The sequence below is a fragment of the Paralichthys olivaceus genome, chromosome 13 (genome assembly GCF_024713975.1).
Source record: "Paralichthys olivaceus isolate ysfri-2021 chromosome 13, ASM2471397v2, whole genome shotgun sequence".
Classification (NCBI taxonomy): domain Eukaryota; kingdom Metazoa; phylum Chordata; class Actinopteri; order Pleuronectiformes; family Paralichthyidae; genus Paralichthys; species Paralichthys olivaceus.
This window is the reverse complement of record NC_091105.1, coordinates 9,554,266-9,581,709: the sequence shown is the minus strand read 5'-3', so window position 1 is coordinate 9,581,709 and position 27,444 is coordinate 9,554,266. Positions and strand designations below refer to the sequence as shown.

Below are 27,444 nucleotides of genomic sequence, written 5' to 3'. Positions count from 1 at the left end.
GCATGTATGTGTGCTCACAAGAGTGCACGAGGCAAGGCAGGCAGATGGTGACCTTTGGGAGTAAATTACCACGAACCCTTTGACTCCCTCTCTGCATTCAGTCAAGCTTCCCAAAACTCTGGTCACGCACAGACACGCACATTTTAAATATATCATCCTGAGATAGTGCTGTGAAGTGACACCGGGAACTGCTCCTGTCTTTACGCACACAGTCCAGGCTGATGTAAAGTAGGCCAACTCCAACCCGGAGCCATCGCTGCTTCCCTCTGTCACAAATTTGACTGTGTGCGTGTGGGTGTGAGAGTGTGTTTGCGGGATCGGGCGTGAACAGCTGTAGTAGTCGTGATTGGGTGCGCGGCGGCGGCGCGCACCCGGCTTCACGTCAGGAGGCATCTTTTCAGCACCAAGGCCAGGGCTCGCGGCCAGAACAATAGGCGGCTCCGAGTCGCCTAGGCAACGTCTGACAATTTCCGTTCACTCAGGCAAAGCGACGAAAACTGATGTAAATTCACATCGTGAATATGGAGAAAAAGAGTAGCGTTGGGTTTAATAGCATCAGCTGTGAATTGTGGTTAAGTGAGTGAGGGAAAGCGAGTTTGTAATGGTTTTTTCGCGTGAGTGCGGCGCACGTGGTTAGCGACGGTCCCTGGCCGTTACGTCACAGGCAGCTAGCGACCGCTTCGGCGCGAGGAGGGGGAGGGGGAGCGAGAGAGAGGAGGGGGAGAGAGAGAGGAGGGGAGATACGGTAAAGGACGTGAGAAGCCAAGCAGCCGTCAGAGGGGAGAGACGCCGAGAGGAAACCCGCAAGAACCACCAGATTTAGCGAGAACATCCGAAGAGCCTCCGTGAAACGACCGGAACAGCGACGCTGACACCGACAGAGGCCGTTTCTAAGAGCGCGAGCGAGTTCCCATAGTTGGAAGTTAGCCCCGGGTAGTTAGTTACTTAGTTAGTTAGTTAGTTAGCACTTTTTAATAGGAGTTTAAATAGTGGGCTAACGTGAAAGTGATAACAAACTAGCTAGCTACAAACACAGGGGCGTTTAAAGCGTAGAGAGGTTTCAGAGGCGCCGGTGACAAGCCGTGATTTCTGGACTCACCTGCTGCCCGGACTCTCTCCTCCGCCACCTCCAGACCTCCAGAGCTCCAGAGCTGGACCCCGGGGTTCTTATTTAGCAAAGACAGAAAACACACAGCCCAGTGTAAATAGTGTGAGTGTGGCGAAGAGCAGGAGGAGAGGGAGAGTAGCACGCCAGGCACAAAGAGCATCCAGAGAGGGGAGGCAGGAGGACGGCACCGAGGGAGGACAACAACGGGGACCTGACGGAGGAGAGCATCCCTCGTTTCAGGCAACACTTTGCCCAGAAGCAACATCTGCACACGGTAAGAGCTCCGTGCGTATTTCACTGTGTGGTTTTGTTCTGGTGGCCGCAAAAGTGTGGAAGATGGTGTGTGTGTGTGTACATTGAGAGGGGGGGGGGGATCGGACAAAGAGCAAGGGAGCCCCATGACATCCGTGTGTATGTTGTAACCTACAGCTGGCTAAACAAAGAAACCGCTCCATAGCAATGATTTACCCCCATTCACGCCGTTTCTTCTCTTTTTACGTGCAATAATCCTAAACGCAATGTCTTCATCAAAACATATTTTACATATACACGCACCTACGATTTTTTTTATAGATATTATATTTATTTTTTACTCAGGGCGAAATTGCCATTATTGTTTTTTGATTGGCTAATTAACATTTGCATAATTGTTTTGCCAGAAGCCACTGGAGCCCTTTGTCATCACACTGGGCAATAAATACTCAAAATAATCACGCTAATCGCTGATTGTCTTTACATTTATTTACATAATCGCGAACATATTTTTTAAAGTAAGAGCACATACATTTTGTTAATCAAGGTTTCGTGTTTGTCATGTTTTATATTCTTAATTTTTTAACCTTACAGCTAAAATATTGTAATATTATTATATATGTCATTTATACACATAAGCCCCCAAGGGAATACAATGATAATGATCGTGATACCATAAGAGTTTTAAAATATGTTAAGTGTATTAATTATGATCAGTTTATTTTGTACCTCAAGGCACTAAATTAATCTTATTATTGGGATTTTTGATGAAGGTCTCCCTCTGTTTTCTTTTTGTCTCCACCTCCACTGTGACCCAAAGACTGGTCCAGCATCAGTTGCTCCTCTTCTCCAGGGATACCTGCTCCTGATCTGTTTGCCGCTCGGCTCTTGCAGTACCCAGTCGCCCTCTCCACTCTGTCCCAATGAAGGAGGCAGACGCCATCAAGCTGTTTGTGGGGCAGATTCCCCGGAATCTAGAAGAAAAGGACCTCAAGCCCATTTTCGAGCAGTTTGGCAAGATCTATGAGCTAACTGTGATTAAGGACAAATACACTGGCATGCACAAAGGTAGGTCTTGTCATTATAACACAGGCTAAACACAGACAGACAAAAAGACAAATAGAGAGACAGATAGCAGATACCAGAAAGATAGACATGTGACAGTAAGGTGGATAAATGGGTAGATTTTCCTGCGCTGAGTGTCACATGTCTCCATGGAAACTGTCACACCTCCTCTCATCTTCATCTTCTGTTAACACAGCAATGTGGGATCAAGAACAAACTCAGTTACCTCTTGTATCAAAAGAGCTTTTATGCATGGGTATGATTGAACCTGGATGCCTTTATAGAAATAGATGTAAATTTGTAAACATGCCTGTTTATATTCCATAGACTAATATATTTCAAGGTGTGACTTATAGGTTTATGATATATGTTTTAATAAGTGTAGAGCTTCCTAAACCATAATGAGCTTTTAGATTATGGCCACTTCTAACAAAAGATAAGAAAAATACTGTAGCAAATAAACACATCCCCCCTCTCTCTCTCTCTCTCTCTCTCTCTCTCTCTCTCTCTCTCTCTCTCTCTCACTCACACACACACACACACACACACACGCTGATTTGGGGTCCTGTGTGTTATGAACCAGATTAGGCTGTACGCTCCAATCAGTGTAATGGGACTGTAAGCCTGGGTTACACAGGGGAAAGAATCAGTTGTTTTGAGAATCCCCACGCTCGGAGTAAGCCTCTCATAAAAGCAATGAGATGGGCCATAAGATGCATGCATGTGTGTCTGTACGTGTGTATTGTGTGCTCTCCTGTTAGTGTGCCCTGTCTTTCTGTGTGTGTTTTATTAACCTTCTTGAATTATGTTGAGTCATTCTCATTTCTTTACATGTAAACTCTGTGTGAATGTTTCCTTCCTAATGGTCAAATTTTCTCTTCTTTACTCTGAATCTACATAAGTCTCTATGAGATGTCACCAGGATGCTAACCTGCTGCTAATCTTGTTGTCTTAGTGCCGGTGACAGGTGTAGTAAACAGCTCTGGCCAGCCAGCTCTACTACCTGCCCCTCCCTCACACACACAGACACAGGTACAGCACGTAGGAAAACAGAGGGAGTGTATTTTCAGTGATCGTGAGGCATGCATAGTGGTTGGTATCGGGCAGGAACCTGACTGTTCCCAGCCCGTGAGGCCTTGTTAGCCCAGCGCACGTCTGTGGTGCTGTCGTGTGCTGACTCGTGCCGTGCCGTTCTGAAATGTGCTGTGCCGTGGAGTGTCTCTCTCTGCTCTTGAGTGCATCATCATGGTGTTGTCAAGTACAGCTACAGTGCATGATTATTTATATATTTAATCCTCTCGCACAGTCAGCCTGGTGAAAATTCAGAGTAGGTGACAAGTAATCAGGGCAGGTATCAGAGAAAGATCATGTTAAAATTATTTGAATGGTGTATTTCTATAAGGGAAGTGATATAGAGACAGATAGAGAATGACACATTTTAAAGCTTCTCACTGAACTTTTCCTCCTTCGCCCCTTTTCTTTCTCTTTCTCTGGTTCTCTCTCCGTCTGACAGGATGTGCGTTCCTGACGTACTGTGCGAGAGAGTCGGCACTGAAAGCCCAGAGTGCTCTACATGAGCAGAAGACATTACCAGGGGTAAGTACAAATCCAAAACATACACACTAACATGTGTCCCCAGACGGTGCACAATTCACACTTGTGCAACAACACACACAAGCTTGCATGTACACTCACATCACTGCCCACAGCCCCCTCCCCTCGTACATACACAGCCGCTGCCAGCTACCTTGTCTACACACACACAAGACACAGTGTGTGTCTATCTTATCGGATGCTCCACTCTCATTAGAAACACTGTGACATAACACAACACAACATAACATAACAGCCAGCAGGCGTCTTGCTCCTAAGGACAAACACCCCCTCCCTTACCAGAGACACATAGGGTACTCAGTGAACATCATCATCTCCATTTCTCTGTCTTTCCCTGTCCCTCCATCTCTCTGTCGGTCCCTCTGTTAGCCTCCGGTGATAGCTCCCGCCCAGAGAGTGTGTGTAATTAATGTGGCCATTCCCCTTTGTCTCATCCCAGTCCCCCTCAGTCTCTAGTGAGGGATCGTGTGCTGCGCCTGGGCAGGGGTAGGACACTGTTCATTATGGATGGGGCACTGTGAGATCTGTGTCTGTCTCATAGGCTGTACCTCTCCGGCGCTCCCTTTTTTTTCTTTCTGACCTGGTTTCTGCTGCAGTTAACAATGGATTTTACAGTAACTGTTTTGGAACATTTTGTAATTTTAACCTATTTCTTAGACCAAAAGTGGTGTGCACAACCACCCAGCCCTGACACAGAGCTGTGAAAGTAATTTACATTTTGTAGGGATGATAATTCCCTATAGCTTTATCTAAACTTGGATTAACAATAGTTTTAACAGAATAGCGTGTGTACCTTTACCATCTCTGAGGTTTTCTCTATCTCATTCTCTGTCGCTCTCTCACTGATCAGAGTTTCAGCTCCTGCACCTTCTCCGCAAGCAGGGCCACTGATAAGATCTCTGTGAGAAAATGGTTGGAGGAGAGCCTGAAGAAAAGGCTCTGGGGGGGAGGGGAAATGTTCTGACACACTCCAGCATAAATCCCTGCTTACATACATACATATTGCAATCATGCATGCGTTTTCCATGCAACTGGGAAATGCCTCTGCATTCATACATACACATTTACATGTAAACAAAGCCTGTTAACAATGACATTAATCCAGTGCCTGCTGAGGGGTCTGACCTTTCTACACAAATCACCTTTCCACTGTCTGCTGTGTCTTCACATGCTCTTTCGTGTCACCCTTTTTTTACTCATCCCACAAACACTTTACTTTATTATCTAAACGCCTGCATTATGAAAAGGTAGTTGCCATGAATTTCCAATATTGTGGACACAGGAGGAATCATTTTCAGGGAGGATACTCATTAGCAGTCCAAATTTACTATAAAGCTGGCACACAACAATCAAAAGCACTGCTCCCCTGAGGAAGAAAAGTACTGAAATGAGGGTGGATCTGTTATGTGCTAGGTCTCAACTATTAGTGAGCAACATTACTGTTTCTGCAGATGGCTTTCCTTGAGTGTCCTGCTTTACCCTGTTGAGAAAGAGCTGTTCTGTCCAATTGGAGCCAAAAGAAGATCACAACAACAGGAAAAAATATCTAAAAAAGAGCTTGTTGTCAGAGTCCAATTCATTGGTTGATTAATAACAATTAATGGAGGCATTGTACGCAGTTTTCCACAATCTATTCAAAGCACCCACTGTTTCTCACTCCTTTTCTTTTCTTTTTAATTCTTTTAATAACGTTTTTGATCTGAAATGTTAAATTAGATTTTTTTTTTCAAAGAATAAATCAACATCTCATATCTCCAATGAATAACTTTGCTGCATTTATTTTAGCGTGGAGGCCTCTGCACAGTGCAACACCTATTCTCCCTTTATCTTTTCGAAGGTTTATCTCTGCTGTCACTTTCCGCCACCTGTCTATACCATTCCTCTGTCCTGTGAGTCTTCCTCTTCCTCCTTCTCCCTGGCAGCTGCCTTATTTGACAGGATCTAGAAATGACTTTAGAGGATTTCTCCCTCTCTTTCACTCATCCTCCCATTGTCCCATTCTTTTCGCTTTCTGCCTTCCCTCATTCCAATTTATCTCTCTTTTTTTCTCCCCTCAAATCCACTCTGTCCTACGTTCAACTCCTCCCCTCACGTCCTCCACATTCTCCGCACCAGTAGAATATTACAGAATGTTCCCTTCACTACCCCCCAACCCTTTCATCACTCGCTCCTTTTCCCCTCTAAAATCTCTTCATGATATTCCTCTCTCATCCTCCCCCCTTTCCCTTCCTGCTGTCTTTTTCTCGTTTTTTTCCCCCTCGCTGCACACTCACGCTTCCTCCTCAGATTCTCATTTCACAGTCATTTATGGTAACCCTTTTCCTAGTCCTCCTCTCAACATCAGTCCTTCTCTCTCCACCCCCACCACCACCAAAGCAGTTCCTCTACTCCTCGTCTCATTTCCCCTCCTCTTGATTAGTTGACCTTTTTGACCGTTTCACACCCCCATCCCCTCCATCTCCTCCCCCTCTCTCCCTATCCCCGGCTCCACTTGTTAAGCTGGATGATTAGTTTCTCACAAACTCATTTTCATAGTCCAATCGTGGACTCACCGTGGGGCAAGGGTTACGAGATGTGTGTGTGTATATGTGCGTGTGCTTTGGTAGCCTTGGATCACTCTTAATTGCAGGAAATGGTGGAAAGTCAGGCACCTCATACAACTTTAATAGAACTGTAGCATCACACATTCATACAGATCTGATTCTCTTACACCCATGGCCAAGCAATTAAGGTTTGGTGACAAATTTAGTGCTACAGAGGCCTCTGGCTGTTTCCGTCTGTCACTCACTAAGAGAAACTCACATCAGCCAGTAGATGAATGAATGGGAGAGAGAGAAACACACACAGAGATGCAGAGAAACTATACCACGTATACCATGTCCCCCACTATAGAACTTCAGCAGGGGCAGTAGACTGTCAGATTGGAAAAGGAGGAAAAAGGACAGAGATTGAGAGAGAGAGATGAACAGATGGACTTATCAGAGTGTCCCGTGTCTTGTGTTTAATTTGGACACAGAATGGGAAAGCAAAGCACAGAGGGAGCACAAGATGAATAGAGGGAGAGAAAGACGGAGAATAAAGAGAGAAAAAGATGCCTTATATTAGTCACGCTGGCAGAAATCCATCAGTGGAACCACTAGCCGGTCCCACTGTAGCATACAGATGTTTTGGTGTATTAGATGTGGTGGAGAGATTCCCCCTGGGACACATCCACATGAAAGAGCTCATGTTTAGCCATCACATATCACTGCTTATTTGCATTTAAGAATTTATTTCCTCATTCGCATGCAGGTGTTACAACCATAGACTGTATATAGAACCAAAATGGAATGATGAGAGGAATACACAGTGAGGTGACAGGACAGGACAGATAACAAAATAAAAAGGAGAGAAAAAAAGTAATAACTTTTATTTACTGCATTATTTTCACATATCTTTGGAGGAACCGCTAGATCTTGAAATATCTACACAAATGACCTGTTATATACGTACATTGCATTGCTAGGATGATTTTCATTACACACATAGGTTCATCTGTGGTTTAAGGGACTGGAAGCACAATAGTTTTGGGTCATGCGTGTCTCGTTAGTCTGGAGGGGGTGGCAGTCAGCTGTCAGTGTGTGTCTTAGGTCAGAGGTCAGGGCTCAACCTCTCGTCAACAAATTCAGGGGGATGGTCTCAGGGTTGTAAAACTTTTCTTCAAGGAGAACCATTAGGACATGACATCTCCCATACATGCTTGGACAAAACGTTAACTGGTATAGTGCAGACAGAATGGTGATGAGGGGAGCGTTTTCACTGTAAGATTTATACAGAACGTCCTTTATTCATTTCTACGTCATTTTGTTCATTTTCTTTGGAGCAGACTTTGTATTACTGTATTACGGACAGATTTATTAATAATGTCCCAGTAACATGATGTAATGATGTACCTGTTAGTGTAATGTGAGCTGGTATGTAAGCCAATTCAAATTTCAAATTTTGTTGAGCTCTGACTTGTTTTCCATTAAGAATTTGCCTGTATTGGAATAAAAATGCAACAAATTAGTTATATTTTTAAAATGTTGAATGAAAAAACAAGTGGCAGCATTCAGATAATTTAACCTACTTACAAATTTTATGATATTACTCTCTCATTTCCGTTTAGTAGCTTTCTCACCTCAGGGACACTCACAGACAGTGCTGACAGTCCCCACATACATGCTTACATGCACCTTTCAAAACTGCACACATTCACAAATAACTGCACATCCTCACACACACAAAATTTACTGTAGTAATTAATACAACTGTCCTTGTTTCACACCTAATCCCCCCGATCCATCCTTCCTCCCTCTTTCCCTCTTTTCATCAGGCCACGCTTCACTCCCAGTCCATTTAGATTTTAACCTCATATCTCCTACCTCTCTGTCTATCGCTCCAACTCTCCCAAGCCTACTGCCGCTGTATTTCCTCCCTTATCTTTTTCTTTTGTTCTTTGCGTCAGTATCTCTTTTAATCTGCACCCTCTTCTCTCTGCATTTATCAGTTGCTCTATCTTTGTAGTACTTTAAACACAAGTGTATTTACCACTCACACACACACACACATATATACATACATGTACATGATCACACACGCAAACATGCTCACACACATCTGTTTGGTCACGCTGGCATCCGCAGATCTCAGTGTATGTGAAATTAAAGTGTGATAAGCAGCTTACCAGGTGTGTGTTGTCATGCTTCACTGCTCTCCAGGCAGCACTCTGCTCCCTGTTCTTTGATTAGAGCCAAACCAAAGCACGCACGCACGCACACACACACACACACACACACACATACACACACACACACACACACACACATACACACACATATTTCATACATCCAATAACACACTGGATGCCTACTGAATTATTTAGGCAGAAGAAGCGCTACAAGACAAGTAGTTAACAATAATTGATACAGCAGAGGATCGATACACTTATGGAAAATATAATAAAAGTTTGTGCTGTGAATATTGATTAAATTCATATGGTATGACAGCGTTCTGAAGCCAATGAATTATAATTATTCCATGGCTGCTGCTGGTTTGCGCAAACATGTCAGGGGCTGTTGTGTATTTATTGAGCCTGGATCGAAGAGAGAAGGAGTGAAGTTATTTATGTCCTGGGCTCAAAAGGCTACACTTAATACTATATGCATGGACATCATGGACCCAGCTGGGTACTTGCAGGGTGCAGTAACAGTGGCTCAATAATAAGACCAGCCCTACTTCTTTACAGTTGCTTGTACATCAATTAATTCTTAAAGGAAATACAAACAAAATTTTCATCATGTGAAACATGAAATTTTGGTTCATTGATGACCAGAAACTGCTTTATCTCATTAGTATTTCAGTAGCGTTACATGACAGTGAAGTTAGGCACAGTGTTTTCATGTGTCCATCATCCAGCACTTGTAGTTGATGTTTATCAGATCCGCTCGTGTAATATGTGCATGTTGTGTATGTTCTGTGTGTGTTTCCATGTGGAATCTAAGATGCCTGGCAGGCAGTCTCCCTATGGGGCAAAGCTATGATGAGCAATTATCCACTAGGGCGACTTTGTAGGCTAATTTAGCATATTTATGTGGTCAGCAGCACTGTTTACTATTCCCCTTCACTGCTTACTGCTGCACTTTCAATTTAGAACAGGCCCCAGCTCCCTCTCTCACTCTGTCTATCTTTTATTTTCTCTACGTCTCTTCCTCCTCTGCCATCCCTCTGCCTCTATCTCTCCCCGCCTGATGGGGTTTGTGATGTGTATCGCTTCCCCCCTCCCTTGTGCTGTTTCTCTATTTTTATCCTCACTGTGTGTGGGATGGGAAGGGAGTAAGAGAGACAGGTGTAGAATCAAGAGTGTGTGTGCGTGAGAGAGAAGTTGAGAGATAGAGGAGTTGCCAGAGAAAGTGAGACAGTGGGGGTATATGCAGAGTAGAGGGGTGTTTGTGTGGGGTTGTGTGTAGCTAAGACCAAGGGGGATTTAGCCTGTTTGTTTTAGACAAAAGTCTGTGTGTGTGTGTGTGTGTGTGTGTGTGTGTGTGTGTGTGTGTGTGTGTGTGTGTGCATGTGCGTGCATGTGAGTGCATTTGTGCATTCAACATGGAGAGAGAAAGAGTGCCTGCCTCATATTTCACCACAAAATTGAGGCAGAATCTAATCATAGCCTCATAAAAGCCTGACCCTGGAGAGCGCCAGCCTCTGTAAGGTCTGACACACACGCACATGCACACAGAGGAACATTTGTATCCCGGCCAGTTTAAAAATTATGTTTGTGTGGACACATGATTACCAGGGTATGTGACTGTTCACTGCCAAATCCGTGTCTCTCAGATGCTGAGCTCTAAAGTAGCCCTAAGTTGAGTTGAGTCCATATCTCACACCATCTGTTTTGTAAATCCAACCGTCGACAAAAAAAAAAATCTGCACGGCCCAATTTCCTCAATCATAGAATGAAAAAGACTATTTAGTTGCAATTACCAGTCATAATTATTGCATCTGATGGACTCATCCACACTTTGTTCTTACAACTTATAGCTGGCTTCAGAGCCTGCTGCGTGAAGTGCAGCACAGGCAGCTTAAGCGTGTCCATTAAATCCTGGATTCACACATTGGCTTACTGTAAGCTGCACACTTAAGGTCATGAATCTGGAAATCAAAGCATGTCCATTGAAATCTTCATTATTTTTATTTTTTATTTAAAGTAGATATAAACAATATATATTACAAATTAACAGCTACGAACTAGAAGTGAATTTAACAGATTATTGTACGAACACAAGGAGAATGTCATTTATGTACTTGGAGGAAAATAAATGCCAGAAAGTAGAGTGTGCCAAAAAATCACTTAAATACAGTGACCTTAGCAGATGCACAGATCTCAGCGTTTGCTCTCTGGCTGGGCTTTGATCAGCGAGCAGTGTCACTGATGTCCAGTGCCAGATCACATAGCAAACATCACTCCCTTTTTTTCCTTCAGTTACTGTAACATTTGCCCTTTCATTTCCATTTCCAAGCATTGATCGGTACTCTTCTGGAGCTGCCAGCTGCATGCATGTCCTGCAACTCTCAGTATATATCAAGAGAAAAACATGACATTTTAAAAAACATTGAATTGAACGAAGATGCAGATACTCCCAGATAAAGTGCTTTCAAACCTTCAGTGGGCTAAATATGCTGAGTTCTCCGGTGGAAAGGACAAAGATGCCTAAATTATGCTTCAGTCGGAAGTGGATCCTTGATGCTGACTCGGAAACTGAGTCAGGAAGTTAAGTAATTAATTTTTTAAAAATGAGTAATTTTATTCTAGATTAAATTTTTCTTTTTGTACATTTACGTTTTGTGCAAACCTGAATTTCAAAACATACAATACTCTGCAAATTACATCATTACAAGTCATGTATGACTTTGGCATGAGTTGGCATGGTTCACACTGTCCCTGTGATGTTGTCGTAATAAAACCTACAGCTTGCAATCCAGACACCTTGTGTCAGCATGTCTGCGCTGAAATGAATGTATATCACAGGGTCCACACAGGGGGGTGCTGAATTCATTTGAATTAAAAGAGGGGGGGCTAGTAGCAGTGAAGGAGGACCATGAAGAGATTTGGCATAAATAGGGGTGTATAGACAGGGAGGGGGCAGGGTGAGACAGGGGAGGAGCAGAGGAGGTCGGGTTAGAGGGAAAGAGGAAACAAGACAAAAGTTTGCTATAATGAGCATGGAGGAAGGGGCAGGCGGGTGGTGTGTGAAAGAAAGGGTTTTTTCTGGGGAGCGGGGGAGTGGGAGGGAGGCCGGGAGCACTTCTGTCAGTTTGAACAGAGACATCTGTCAGAGGGGGCCACTGTGTGTGTGTGTGTGTGTGTGTGTGTGTGTGTGTGTGTGTGTGATTAGGTGGGCAAAGGGGATGACAGGATTGCAGTTGCACCTGGGGTGTGACCTCCGCTCCCCTCTCTAACCACGCTCCAACCTGCCGTCTACATAATGGCCTTTTCACACTGACCAAAGGGAAAAGCTGGAGCTTTATACCAGCAAATTACACTGACGTAGATCACCACACACAATGCTCCGAACAACAGCAGAAGACAGGAGAATGGGTCAGCAGTGTGTGTCTGTGTCCTTTAGTCTGTTAATGTGTGACAGGAGCCTTGTTTTGATAACGCAATTTTGAGCATGAATGTGTTTTGTAGGTTTATTTTTTTTAAGGTTTCCATTTTATATAATTTTTCTATAGATTTTACACATTATAAACAGAATTTAAAACGGTGCACACTGTGTGTGTGGTTTATTAAATTTTAAGGTTTATAGAATTTTTCTCCAATTTAGATGATCATATAACTTCTAATAAATAATCTAGAAATGTAATCTTAATACTTGCATGCTGACTATGCCCTGATTGTGGGATTTTATGCAATTCTGTCTTCATGTAGTTTCAGTCTTACTCCTCAAAAGAATTACATCCTTTCTCTATGTAAGTCACTTGCAATGCCCTCTTGGAAAAGACAGGACAAAAGGAATTGCAGTGTAAAATTGCAAATAATTAGAGACAGGAGTGATTGAATTTAGCTAATTTTGTACTAGATTAAGGCAGATTACAATTTATTGTTATAGAGTAAATCAGACAAATTCTTCATGCAGTTAAAGTGTGTGCATCTTAACACATATTTGAAATTCAAAGTTTGCCTTTTGAGTTGCTCCCCAAGAAAATGAATTGATTAAAAAAAATAAAATAAAATACAAAACATTTTAGAAATTAGTGTGATATTTTTCCCTCAGTTCTGCTGTTCCAAGAACATACAGGTCATTTGCATATTTGTCTTGCCTTAATTTTATGGGGTCCGACTCTAACTGTTGGAGCATCTGAAAATGTGTCACTGGCTCCGTATTGAATATAATCTCAGTCAATAAGAGATTTTTGCAATCATGACTTTGTCTGGCTTTGAGCAGTCTTTTTAATTCACCAGCTCATTTTCCAATGGACTTACACTTCCTAAAATAGAAAGAAGGTCCAAGTGCATAGGTCTACTGGTTATCCTTTATAGTGCTGTTGGATTATGTGGACTAAATCCAGAGGATCAAATTTCAGTGAGTGCTCCACCGCTGCATGCAGAACGTTCTCATTTGGGTTTGACAAAAACAGCATAATATTATAGGGATCAACAGCATAGTTAGTTCTGCTTTATGCATGGTTTGGTACCATTACTTCGGAGAGCGATAAAGAGAAGAAAACGGCGATAGAGAGAGGAGAATATGTTTGTAATCCATGCTCCAGTAGAGAGGCTGATGAAGGGTTAACTGCCAGATAAAGTACTGAGCGGAGGAGAAGGAGGGCAGACTTCTCAGGTGTGAAGAATGGAATGAGAGAGAGAGGAAGGTGGGATGAGAGCAGGGGGATGGGTCGCTCAGGAGCTTGTATTATGGTTGCAGGCCCCCGTTGCTAGGCAACCGAGCCGAGCGAGATGCTAGGTTGCTAGGTAACCTGGGGGATGCAAAGCCTTAACGTGGAGCGATAGAGAGGAGAGAGAGGTGGGGTGGAGCTGTGCTGCCAGGCTGCTCCACCTTCCCGCTCACTCACTCTCTCACTGTTTTCATCCAGCTGTGACACAAACTCTGGTTCATCACAGAGAAATGATACACACAACTGTTTCACTGAAACATAAACACACTCTAACACAAAACATTATGGACTATTCACACACGGATGATAGACACTGTAGAGCGGATCAATGAGCAGATTAATTGATGAGAGTCAAATGTTCTCTGTAGATTTGTTCATCATTACAGTTGAGTGTTTAAATTTATAAATTTATTGTCAAAATTATATTTGATACATTTTCAATCCACAGTTTGATTAAGCTCAAAAGCGAAAGTGTTTAATTTTCAGAATTTATCTCTCCAGTCTTGCTGAGAGAAATGAAAACTAAATTTTTTACATAATCCTCTCATCCTTCCTACAGATGTATGTTTTGTCGGACGTTTGTTACTATTTAATCAGAAATATTACGATATAATATTAAGTATTGTTCAGCTCTATTATTAAGACCTGCACAGTTTTAGTCAGAGAACCATTTCCCATGGAGAAGAAACGTGATTTATTTTACCTAATTTTCAACCTAGTAGCATTTTAAGTATATTGAGATGCCCAAATGGATTTGAATGTCTTGTCTTTTAAAAGCATTAAAAATAATGTTTTGTATAGAACGGTCTTAAAGATAGAGCATATGGGGTTAACACTGCTGCTATTTAGCTCAATTTTGGTTTTCTCAAATCAACATATGGCGTCACGACACTGATGATAATGAGTTTGTAGGCCTGCGAGGCCTTTTACAGCAATGATGGAGAAAAATTGAGAGAGCGAGAGAGTGACATGCGAGAAAGAAGTGAATGAAATAGAGAGCATAGGAAATAAAGACAAGGGATGGAAAAAGATTTAAAAAAAAAGAGAGATGCCCATGTCAGGGTATGGAAGGATTATGGAGCTCAGAGTGGAAAGAGGGGAATCGAGGATAGTAGAGAGGAAGAGGGAGAAATAGTGAAGAAGGGATAAAAATAGTTTTTAGTGCACTACAGAGGGGGGTTGAAGAGGAAAGGGTTTGTGTGTGTTTTGTTTGTATGAGGAAACAAATATTAAGGGAGTATTTATAGTATATTTGACACACACACACACACACACACACACACACACACACACACACACACACACACACACACACACACACACACACACACACATTGTTTGTTGTCATGGTGTTAACTATAATCAATTTTAGATTTCTGTTTGCAGGAACGTTTCAGTGTTTTTTTGGCAAATGAGACCAGAAAGATAACGGTGATTTAATGCTGTAATTTAATCCATGTTCCAAATACTGCACGTACACACACGTCTAAATACACACAGCACCCCTTACCCCATGATCTGGTGCAATGGTTTGTTCCACCGATTTTGCGTAGGTGGGGGAGGGGGTAGAATACGATTTGATTGGATAATCCAAGGATTTAATATCCCTTAATCCTGGCACAATCCTCTCTGTATTACTGCAGGGAGTAAGATTAACTGTATGTGTGTAGTGTGTGTTTGTTTCTTGTGCACATAGGGGTGGGCACCTCGGGAGTGGGGAAAAGTATAGTGTATGCTGCATGTGCATGTGAATGTGCACATGTGGGTGACATGTACTGTGTTTGTATTTATTTTAGCACCACAGCATGCAAATGGAGCTGTGTTTGCATGCAGGGTTTGGCCATGCGTGTATGTGGACGTGCATCCACTGAGTGCAAGTGGTCACGCAAGCTCACACACGATCATATATCATACATCTCACCCTCATGCATCGCCGCGCTGCTGCTCACATACGAATCCACTTTCCTCAGAGATGCAGAAACTCTGTTTCCCAGCGAGGGCTTCTTAGTATGCAGCAGGATGGACGAAACCGTGCTACTGTAGTCAGCCAGCTCTTTGTACGTGCACACGTTTGCAGATGGTTACTGTTAATTAAGTCTCAATTGGAACGTGAGTAATTAGAGAATAATTTGACTTGAAAGGAGCGTGTGGCTGTCCATGTGTGTTGGAGAGAGAAAGACAGAGGGGAGTGCAGTGTAACTGACTAGCAGGGACTGTACTTTATTTGCATTTTTCTCTTGGGCTCAAGGGAATTTTAATTACTCTGCTATAATATAGATTCAGTTCCTTCACCTTCTCTTTTGCCTTCTCTTGCTCGGAGCCATCTCACACTCACTTCCTCCTCTGGATACTCCCTACGTCTCTTCATTATGCTCATACATTTCCTGTCCTGTTTAGTTCCCTTGTTCTCATACATTTTTACTGATATTCGATGCTTATTTGTCCCGTATCTTTACAACTCACGCAGTGAGGGAAAAAAACTGTATGAAGCCAGCAAATCACTCTGCAGCACAAATTCTTTGTTTATCCGAAGAGCACAGCAGTCGCCCTTGGCAACCAGTATCCTTGTTTACCTACCCACTGTGCCGTCATACGATTGCCATGACAACTAGCTGGTTGCCATGCCAATTTTCCGATGCCATTGTGTTATCTTTGCAGTGTGCACATCGCACCAGCTGCTTTTCTTTATCTCCTCTCGTTACTCCCATCTTCCTTTATGTACCATAGTAAATTTATATTCTGTCAATACTCTGAAATATCAAAAGGTCAAACACATGCGCACACTCACTCAGTCACAGAATGATAAGCCTTGATTGATAAGCCATAGTTTGTAATCATAAGGTCTTTAAATTCAGTCCGTTCTACACTCACAAGGATGAGCTTGAATAGGCCTAATGAAGGAAGAAATGGAAAAGGTGATGGATGGATGGAAGGACAGAGAAAGGGTTAGTGGACACAAATCTTGCTACAATCAGCCTGCTGTACAACACAGCCCAAAATCAATGAACAAGACAGGACTGATCGATGAGTTGATAGGAAAAGATGGATGGCAGGGTGGATGGACAGCAGTAACACCAGCACTAGGATATGATGGATGAATGGATGGGTGGATGAACGGACAGACAGACAGGCGGGTGGGTGGATGTGTGGATGAATGGATGAAAGGATGCAAGGAAGGACGGACAAGCTGGTGGGTGGATGTGTGGATGGATGCAAGGACGGACAGAAAGGCGGATGGATGGGTGGTTGTGTGGATGGACACGGGTGGATGGATGAATCCAAGGTCACAGGAAACTGTTGGGGTGGCACGTGTGTGTATTTTCTGTAAGTTTATGTTGAAGCTGACAGCTCAAGTCAATAAAGGTGTGGGGTTAAAAATGTATATCATCCCTTCTTCTATAGTGTGTGTGTGTGTGTGTGTGTGTGTGTGTGTGTGTGTGTGTGTGTGTGTGTGTGTGTGTGTGTGTGTGTGTGTGTGTGTGTGTGTGTGTGTGTGTGTGTGTGTGTGTGTGTGTGCATGCATGCAGATGTGTTTGTGTCTGTGTGGATTTGGGTCTCTGACTGTGTGATGGCCTTGCCTTAGATCAATAGCCTTGTGGTGACAGCTAAGAGCTGATTAATCAAATGTATGGATCAGTCTCTCTCTGCTCTGCCCTCTCCTCAATTACCAGCTTCATTACATTGCCTTAACACCCCACTGGGACCTGTCTCCATTCTTCCTTCTCATCCCTTCCCTTCCCTGCCCCCCTTTCCGACGCTTCTCTCATCCGCTATTTTTCTCCTCCCTGTCTTTGAACAACTCTTCATAAGATGCCAAGTACAGTAACGCAACCACTGTTACTGCAAATCACATTTTGACTGGCAGTGAGACAAAGCTTTAATTAATACCACTTTCCACTCTGTCACAACAGAGAGAGGAACTTTAAATCTGAGTCTGAGTGATGTCGATAATTATGGAAAAATAAAAGTTGGTTGTTTTGATTTGGCTTTGTGACATTTCACAGCTTGGATTGGAAATGAGAGTCTACTTGACAAAACATGTTGTCTTCTGTTTTTTTTACTTTGGGTGTGTTTTTCGATGTCTCTCCCTGCCTCAGTCCACCCCTCTTCTCTCAATCCATCCTTTATCCGTCTCTCCCTTCCTTCCCGCTTTTCATCACCATTATTCTGCAGCCTTTCTCCTCCCCCACCACTTCCCTTTGGCATTAACACTTTATCTTATTGCCTCGATGACTAAGCACTGTGTGTAGTATGTTTTTGTGTATGTTTGTGAGACAAACCTGTGTATATGTGTAGACAGTATTCAGAATATCTGCGTGCATGCATGCATTAACACTCCAGGCCATGGATCTCTGTAGTCGTGACATTTTTGAGTCAGAGCAAGTCACGACTGAATCACGCCCCACTCCTCCCTCCTCCTCCTTTTTCTTTCTATTCTTTTTGAATCATCCTCTCAGAGGCAGCTCTGCTTTCATCCCCCCACTCAGTCACTGTCTCCCTCTCTCTCCTCTCTCGTGTAATGCTTCTTTTTCCAGCAATTTCATTCACTCCCCGGGTTCCTCTTGGCCATCCACCTGCCCTTTTAGTCGGTCGAAGTCAGTCGGGGTCCCCCAGGCCTCTCACTCTCTTTCTCTGTCTCACGTTCTCCATCCCTTTATTTTTAGCTGACTGCTCCTGTTCCCTTCACACTCTTGTCATCCCATCCCACTACAATCTCTCTCTCCGTGCCCCCCCTCCTCTCTATCTCAGCCTACTCTTGTCCCTCATCTAATCCTTAGTTCTTCTGTAATCCAGATCAGCTGGCCTGCATTCTTAATCTCATCACTTCTCAATCCCCCCCCTCCCTTCATTCTGCGTGTGTGTGAGGGAGAGAGAGTGAGAGAGAGAAGTCAAGATAGTAAGGGCTGTGTGTGTTTTGACACAGAGAAGACATCAGACTGGGACACCTGTCACCTGCTCACCTTAATTTATCAGGGTCTAAAAAACATGTGGACACACACACACACACACACAGTTGTATCTCCATGAGTTCAGAGAACATTACACAGACTTAAGATGATTTCCTGGAGGCTTACCTCAACCATAGTTACTTCTTGCCTAACCCTCTCACCCTAACCACAACCTAACATAAGGTAAACATAAACCTAACCTAGTACAGACTTTCCTTTTGTCCCCATAGGGAAGACAAGTCCCGATAAAATGACTGTTCATTAGCATTGTAGTTAGAGTTTTTCTGTTTTGTTGAAGAACCTCTGTATAGTAAAATGTGATGAAGTAATTCTTTAACTGAGATTTGGTATCTTTTAATTTGTTAAATTATCAGTATCTTTACTTTCCTTTTCACATCTCAAAACTGTCAGATACCATGTATTTATAACCATGAGAATACGTCATGATTATTTACTGTTGGTGATGAAATTTCCTGTGTTGAGATATATGAAGGGAGACTTGTTTATGTGACCATCTGTGTTGCTGTTTGTTTGTTCCTCAGATGAATCGGCCAATCCAGGTGAAACCAGCTGACAGCGAGGGCAGAGGAGGTGAGACACACACACACACTGTGACGGAGAGAAGGGTAGGTGTCAGTATGGATCAGAGTTAGATGGAGAATACTCAGTGGGGTTCTTGGAGGGTAATATAAACACACTTCTACACACAGACACAGATTTCCCCTCCCCTCCCTTAACACCCTTCTCTGCAGTCAATACTGCTCCCTGGTGGAGAAAAAATTGTAGCCTCCATAGACAGATAGCTTTTTATTAATTCTATTTTTTACAGGCTTATCATTAGAGCTGTGACCAATTTAAGGGTATTAACATTTCTATCTTTTCCTTTTACGTGCCGTTGGTCTCTCAGAGGACAGGAAGTTATTTGTGGGCATGCTGGGAAAGCAACAAAGCGACGAGGATGTCAGAAGGCTGTTTGAGCCTTTCGGCAGCATAGACGAGTGTACTGTGTTGAGAGGGCCCGACGGCACCAGCAAAGGTAGCACACACACACACACACAAAATATATACACAAGCTACTACATTTCATTTATTAGTACTGGTGATTTCATGTAGTCTGTGTGTTTTGTTGCAGGGTGTGCTTTTGTAAAATTCCAAGGACACACTGAAGCCCAGGCTGCCATCAACAGCTTGCATGGAAGCCGCACAATGCCAGTAAGTTGTATGCATATGAACATAAATTATTAAAAACAGACAAATAAAGCATAGTCACAGACAAGGCAAGAACACACCTCATAATGATCTTCCGAAGACATCTGTGTGCCTGGTGGGAGAGTTTACATTTAATAATGTAATGTAGGCTTAACTCTGCTTTGTTCCTGTCCTGGGCTTCCTCTATATGCTGGGGTAGGCCTAAACCCCATGTGACTCATATAAGGATTAAATGGAGAGTTAACTTTAATAAATACGGAGCCCCTTTTAGCACACAGAGAATATAACGCATTACATTACTTGTAATTGCAGTTGAATCTTATGTCTCTCTCCATCTCTCTCCCCACAGGGAGCATCTTCCAGTCTGGTGGTGAAGTTCGCTGACACGGAGAAGGAGCGGGGGCTGAGGAGGATGCAGCAGGTGGCCTCCCAGCTCGGCATCTTCAGCCCCATGACCCTCAATTACCCCGCCTACAATGCCTACACACAGGCGGTCAACGCACAGGCAAGCAGTCCTCGCACACACAAACACTGACTGTACCACTCACACACACCAAGTTTTTGAGGGGAGTGCTGTGCTTATGAAAGGATGTAATAAGTTTGAAGAGGCTATCAGTGGTCTAATTGGGGCTAATGTTATTACCCAGACAACAGAACATACGTCATCTGGCATTAGCTTTCCCGCAACACGCAACCATTAACCTAGTGACTTAGGACATAATGGCCTTGTAATTAGATCTCTATTCATCTGCTCCTGCATCACGCCCTCTCCATGTCTCTTCCTCTCCCTTTTTCTCCCCTCTTTTTTCTGTTTCTCTCTCCTTTTCCCATTTAACTGTCTCTGTTCGCTCTCCCTCACTCCCTTTTTCCCCCCTCTCTCTCTCCTTCCTCCTTGTTCATTTTACCTATTTCCTTACTCTCTTTCTGTTCCCTTCTCTGTCTACAGCTTGTCCAACAGCAGGCCCTGGTTGCCCAGTCAGCATACTTGTCTCCTGTGGCAACAGTTGCCGCCGTACAGATGCAGCAGATGGCGGCGCTCAATGCCAACGGAATCATCGCCACACCCATTACACCCATCACACCATCCTCGGGTAGGGTGTCTCGCTCACTCTCACAAACATACACACTTGAATTTTATGGTCAGATACACACAGAGGTGCTGTATTGTGTAGAACAGAGTGTCTTGTAATTGTCCCCTTAATTATAGCACGCAAGTATTATGTGTATTTTTATTAAGGCCAGCAGCTTTTCCTGTAGAGGCTTTGCTTCGCCCAAATTTAAGTCATCAGAAACATTGCACTTTATTTTTTACAGTATTTTTTAAGATAATTGCACTAATGATGCATTAAGGGTTTTGATGCCTTATAAACAGGTGTCTTCCCTTATGAGGTTTAGTGATAGATGAATGTCTGGGGTGTGTACTATGCCTGTAGGTACAAACACTCCACCAACTATTGCAGCAACACCTGTGTCGGCTCTCCCTCCACCATTAGGAGTGAATGGTTACAGCAGTGTGCAAGCCCCAACTAATGGACAACAAGCAACAGAAACACTATACACCAACGGCGTTCACCCATATCAAGGTATTCGAGTATACATGTAGACGTGTTGAATATTTGGATTTATTATCACTTTATTTGTATTTTTTCCCACTGGTTTAATTTCATTTTCTCACTCTCCAGCTCAGAGTCCAGCAGCATTGGACCCTTTACAGCAGGCATACGCTGGTATGCAGCACTATACAGGTTGGTTTATAGACAGATTTCAGCATTGACAGCATTTCATTTTGGTTTGGATTCTTTAACCATATTAATGTTTGAAGCTAACTGTACATTTTGAACAATAGAGCAAAGCCTTTAAAGCAAACAGCAGATTCACTTATAACAGAAACCTATAAGGTTAAAAGCACTTTACTTGATCAGCAGACAGGCTCATGAGGCACACAAACAAAAAGTGCTGCTTTTTTTTTTAGCTGTGAATGCAGCAGCTCGAGTGCTCAGGTAATTCAACATGATCAGACAAATGCTCACTATATGTACTAGTGGGCAAATGACCAAATGAGATAAAAGTCTACAGACCGGTTATAAAGATGGTCAGATGAGGGTCAGTCACTGAATGGAAATCTTCTCACTGTGGACTGTCCCAAATATACATGTGGGGATGGTTTATGGATAAATGGAAAATACATTTAAAAGATCCCAATGTTAGTTCATGGAGGAAGCTTTGAAAAATCAGTGTTTTTCTGTAACGACACACGTTTAACCACGTTATTACAAAAGTCAACATGTCTGCTTTTAGTTTGACCGCCATCGGGCTAAGGAGAGACATTTTAAAGGACAATTGAGTACATTCATTTTGCTATGATTTACTTGATTTAACTGTAACACAAGATACATATTGATGGCTGGTAATGATTAATATAGCCTGTCATACCTTTATGCCATTTGACATCACATGATTTAAATTCATTTAGTTAAGAGGAGACTGTAAAGTGGGGAAACCAGACAGAGATCAATGGTGTCATTGTTTAGCAGACTTGCTCCATTCAGCTGTTCCAGTTAATAGTTTTCACCTTCAGCAGGAGACATTTCAGTTCAAATGAAGTGACTCTATTGGACGAAGCCATGTTGCCACCTGTTGTTTTTACCCAATCAGATTTTGTTACTGTCTTGTCTCTCCCAATAGCGGCATACCCTGCTGCCTACGGATTGGTTGGGCAGCCGTTCCCCCAGCAGCCAACACTGGTTGCCCAGCAACACCAGCAACCCCAGCAACAGCAGCAGCGAGAAGGTGATGTGACTTCCTGTCTGACAGGGGCCACACTCCTCTATTCAATTTAAAGTTGTTTATCACAAGGATTTCACAGCCAGAGGTCATTTAAAACACTCTGCCTAATGTGTGTGTGTGTGTTCGCGTGTGTGTTCGTGTGTGTGTGTGCGCTTGCGTCTGTGTGTGTGTGTGTGTGTGTGTGTTTGTGTTTGTGTTTGTGTCAGGTCCAGAGGGGTGTAACATCTTCATCTACCACCTGCCCCAGGAGTTCAGTGACTCTGAGATGCTGCAGATGTTTCTGCCCTTTGGCAACGTCATCTCGGCTAAGGTGTTTGTGGACCGTGCCACCAACCAGAGCAAATGCTTCGGTGAGAAACACAGATGGGGGAGAAAGAGGGGAGGGGAATTGAAGAGCAGATGTAGTGGGGAGAGGAAAGGACAAATGAAAAAAGTCAGAGTCTGACTTTGTGGAGGAAAGAACTCAGGTAAAGTAATAATTTTTTTTCTCTCTTGTCCAGGATTTGTCAGTTTTGATAACCCAGCCAGCGCTCAGGCTGCCATCCAGGCCATGAACGGTTTCCAGATCGGCATGAAAAGACTGAAAGTGCAGCTCAAAAGGCCCAAAGATGCCAACCGGCCATACTGAGTGACAACCGGGAGGAGGAAGAAGAAATAAAGAGAGGTGAGGTGATAAGAGACACCACATCAAGGGAAGTGGGGTGCTGTATGCTGGGGGAGCAGGATAATGAAATTAGATTAGTGTGGAAAAAAAACTACAAGACGGTAACTTAAGCTTTGAGACTTAAATGTTAACTGATTGTGAAAAAGTTAAGAGGAGAAGCTTGCCATGATATATGAGTGAATAAACATTGGGTTACTCATTTAAAAACAGCTTAATCAAAAAGTGATAATACTAAAGTATTGTTTTCCTTTTTATTTTCTTTCACAATCTTATTTATTTTCTTTCCTGCTGTTTTGATCTTTTCCTGAAACGGCAACTTACCTCACCCAAGACCCTTCCGTCCAATCATAATTCACGAGGACCCCATCGCTATGGCAATGGTTGCCTAGTGACCGATAAAGCCCTGATCCCCCCTTCCTCTCGCATTGTTGTAAGTTGATTGGTTGGCTTGTGTTTGGGTTGCTGTGGCGATTGATTGCCTGTGATGGTTGCCTTTGGCAATTTTTGTTCTGTCACCTCGAGCAACCAGCCATGCGTTGACTTGCATGTCCTGTTGCTGTAGTGACCACAGACTGTGTTTGGTGCATTGTGACTTTATTTTGTATTGACCTGTGCACATACTGATCAATAACTGTCAATAGCCAGGACCGTCCTCAGAATCAATTGATTGGATTGGATATTTGATTCACTTAATCACTGCATAGTAATCTGATAAATTCTACTAGCAATGGCCGTTATTTTTCCGCAGCTTTGTTTTTGATCAGTTTCTGTAGTGTTATGTTTGGTGTCATTTTTATTTGAACAAATTGTTTGGGTACAGTAGTGAGCGTGGGCATCTGTGTGTACATATGTGTCTGTGTTACACTGTTAGTGTGTAATACAGAAGTGCATAAACCTTGTTGTATTGGTGTCTGTATAGAGAGGTTTTCCAGAGGTTTTCATAGTGGACTGGTGAAGAAATACAGAGCAGAACTTCAGTTTACTCCACAATATTTTTAAATTGTTGATGGAAAATTAACATTTCATGATTTTATGCAACATATAAAATGGCCAGCCATGTTGGACAAGATGAAATGATTATAATGTACACACAGAGTTAAATATGGCTACAAACTGGTCCTCAACATGGGCCGTTACAGTTTAGAGGAGAGAAGACCAGACAAGCCTTCGTAAGTGTAATGACTACAGCACACTATTTTTGGGTGAGCATGCATTTTGTTGAGCTGTACTGTGATAGGCTGAGTTTTAATCCTGGATTCTGATTTGTTAAACTGTTTAATGTGGCACCTTAGTTTTTTGCTCCTTCATTTCTCTTTATTGGTCTCTTTTACATCTCCTATCACTGCTTTTGTGGTGTTTCCTCCCTCTCCCCTTCACTATCTACCTCCTCCTCCTTCTTGTTCCCCCTTTCTCTGTCAAATTCTTTCTCAGCCTGTCTCCACCCAAGCCTCCTCTTTCTATCCCTCTAGCTCGTGTTTTAAGGTAAAGAGTATGTGGTTGTCATGGTGGAAAAACAAGTGCCTCTTGCTTATTGGAGAACAGCCTTCAACTATAGGAATTCTGGGAGAAATTTAACGCAGAGAGAACTTAGGATCTCTTCAGTTTTAGGTAAATTGAATCCTCCAAAAAAAACCTCACCTTTACCAAAGAGGAGAAAACGTGCAGCTGCTGTCAAGTCAGTGTGTTGAGGCACCGTCACATGGCGGCACACATTATAAATAAAGGATTCTGTTTCTATTTACATAGAAACCTTTACATAACCAATCCTTCTGGGTGATAAGAATGTTTTTATATGTGAAATGAACCTATTCAATAAAAACCTCAATTTGAACTCTTAAAACTGCTGCCCCTGCATAAGCCTGATTCAAACTCTCACCCAGAATTTCTATACTGCAAATGCCAGAGAGTGATGCATGTCGGTAGTAGTGTTTGCTTGCCATGATTTAAGGCACAGGAGCGCAGCACATGCTCATAAGGTCACACACATTAACACATCATATGCCCAGATACTGGAGCTTTACAAACACATGCACACACGCATACCCGCAAACACACACTGCCAATCACACAAGGACACAAATGATGGATTTTTCACTGTAATGAGTTGCATGATCCAGACACTGTGTGTGTATGTGTCAAAGCACCATGATTTACGGAGCTTTTACAACTGTGAATGATGCCTTCTTGTTATAACTCACCAAGTGGAAAGTGAAACAAAGATACAGTAGGAGCATCCTGAGGTGCAGTTCGCTTCAAGACGTTAGGTCATGCCGACAGAAGAAGCTCTGTGTGATGGGAGGGGCATGTTTTTCAAGATCAGCTCCAACGTATTTATACATCTAACACGCCCTCCCTCCTTCTCTGTCCCTCTCTCTCCATGTTTATGTATCACTCCTTCCTCCCCCGACTCTCCCTCCCTTCACAGGTGACCCTTCAGAGTCCAGCCGAGGTGGAATCCCAGGGTTCATTGTGCTTTCAGGCTGTCTGCTACCTTTGAGTGTCTGGAGAGTGCTGCCACACACACACACACACACACACACACACACACACACACACACACACACACACACACACACACACACACACACACACACACACACACACACACACATACTGACACATATATACACATTCACACACACACACACATGCACACTCAACACTGAACCTCAAGCGGTACAAAGCTGATATACAAATGTACATAATGTGCACAAACACACATACACACACATACACATGCCTGCTGACACTCACACAGATACACACAGTACACGGGAGTCAGTAATCTTACCCATACAGCCAAGAAATTGGTTTGACCATAATCTGTGTGGAGTTTGCCAACAGGGTGTTTAGTTCAGTGAAGACAACTCAGAGAAAATGTGTGTGGAAGTTGAAAAAATGCTGATATACCACTTCAATAGACTTTAACATGTCTATACCATGTCTATTACATGACAAATATAGAGGGACCGATCTTTCATAATAAAAAAATGAAAAGAAAAGACAAAAAAAGACAATTAAATGAGTAGGGTAGAGAGACTTTGGAGAAAATCCTAATGACCTGTAAATAATTTAGTTTACAAAGAGCAGCATTTAAAAAACAAGAAAAAATGCAAAAAGAATACTACTTTAGATAAACACTGAACAAGACACAGCGACATCATTATTATTATTATCATCATTATTATTATTATTATCATTATTACCATTAGTAACATCATCATTTACATAAAGGGATATTACATTCCAAATTGTAAAATGGGAAATCACTAACCTATTTTAAATTTCTACTTAGATTTTAGGTGAAACACGGGGGGAGGGGGCGGGTTGCACTTTTATTCGGGAGGTTTAATATTTGAGCTATTTTTTATTTATTTACTAATTTATCAATTATTTTGTTTATTGAGAGAAGGGGTTTGAGTGGGTTGCAATATTTTCATTTTAGAATTTTTTAGAGAAAAATTTTTGAGGGCCTGTTTCTGTCAGACTCTTGCAATCGAGTAATTATAATGTATGTATTAATTATTACAGCAATTATATTTATTTCTTATTTATTGAATCCTGTTTTTGATCCACTCTCTTTTTAAGTTAAAATAAAAAAAATATCATACGAACTGTCCCTGCTGTGGTTTATTGAGTATTCATGTGTTTTGCAATTGTGTGAGACAAAAAGATTATCTTGTATGCAAAATAATTTGTTTTTGAATGATGCAACACAAAATTACCACAGGAACAAGAGCGCACATTCACCTTGTGACCAGAGGGGGGAGTTAGTGGAGAGCATGAAATCAGAAGAAGAAGAAGAAGAAGAGAGCTTTTCACCCACATAAAACTGATGTGTCAAGTTTGTTATCAACTGTATTCATTTACAGGAGCAGACTACTGATTCATCAGCAGAATTAAAGGCTGTGGAGTTTTATCTGGAAGAACACGGTTCCAGGAACTTAATGTATGTTTAATATCAGGCCAAAGAAAATGTCATGCATCCATTATTTTAGAGCGAGATCCACAGCGCTTGTGGTTATTATTCATATCACGAACAGCCTCACTGACCTTTTGACCATTTGAGGCTGCCGCACACATGAGCACACTCTTACTACCTGGGCCGAGCTCTTGGAGAAAACAGACCTGAAGTCATATTGTACAGTATGTCAGCCTAACACCCCTCACATGCTTCTTTTTAATAGTTCATGGGTTACGAGAACAGGGAGATCTGAAATGGAGCAGTGAGGAGAGCGACTGAAATTTCGTACACTACGTAGACCAATGTTTACAATAGAGGATTGAGGCCACGTGTTGTGTACAGATTTATTCACCTCTACAAGCCAGTGCTCTTCAGGCTGGATACAATCAGGGGTGGTTTCTGAGTCATTTAAAGA

General features: G+C 42.6%; 1 protein-coding gene across 4 annotated transcripts; it reads left to right on the top strand.

The window, feature by feature from the left end:
• Positions 1-723: 723 nt before the first annotated feature.
• LOC109633283 (CUGBP Elav-like family member 3) lies at positions 724-26,679 on the top strand. Of its 4 annotated transcripts, none has more exons than XM_069537603.1 (14): positions 724-1,382; positions 2,181-2,428; positions 3,939-4,021; positions 18,948-18,996; positions 19,301-19,441; positions 19,538-19,617; positions 19,964-20,119; positions 20,561-20,705; positions 21,108-21,197; positions 21,297-21,359; positions 22,300-22,404; positions 22,608-22,751; positions 22,902-23,065; positions 25,491-26,679. In XM_069537603.1, exons 2-13 carry the CDS (start codon positions 2,284-2,286, stop codon positions 23,027-23,029), a joined length of 1,329 nt encoding a protein of 442 aa, XP_069393704.1. In that variant the 5' UTR covers positions 724-1,382; positions 2,181-2,283; the 3' UTR covers positions 23,030-23,065; positions 25,491-26,679. The 4 variants fall into 4 exon arrangements, with proteins under 4 accessions (XP_069393704.1, XP_069393703.1, XP_069393702.1 ...); XM_069537602.1 differs by having other exon boundaries at positions 21,075-21,197; XM_069537601.1 differs by having other exon boundaries at positions 726-1,382; positions 21,048-21,197.
• The last annotated feature ends 765 nt before the right edge of the window (positions 26,680-27,444 follow it).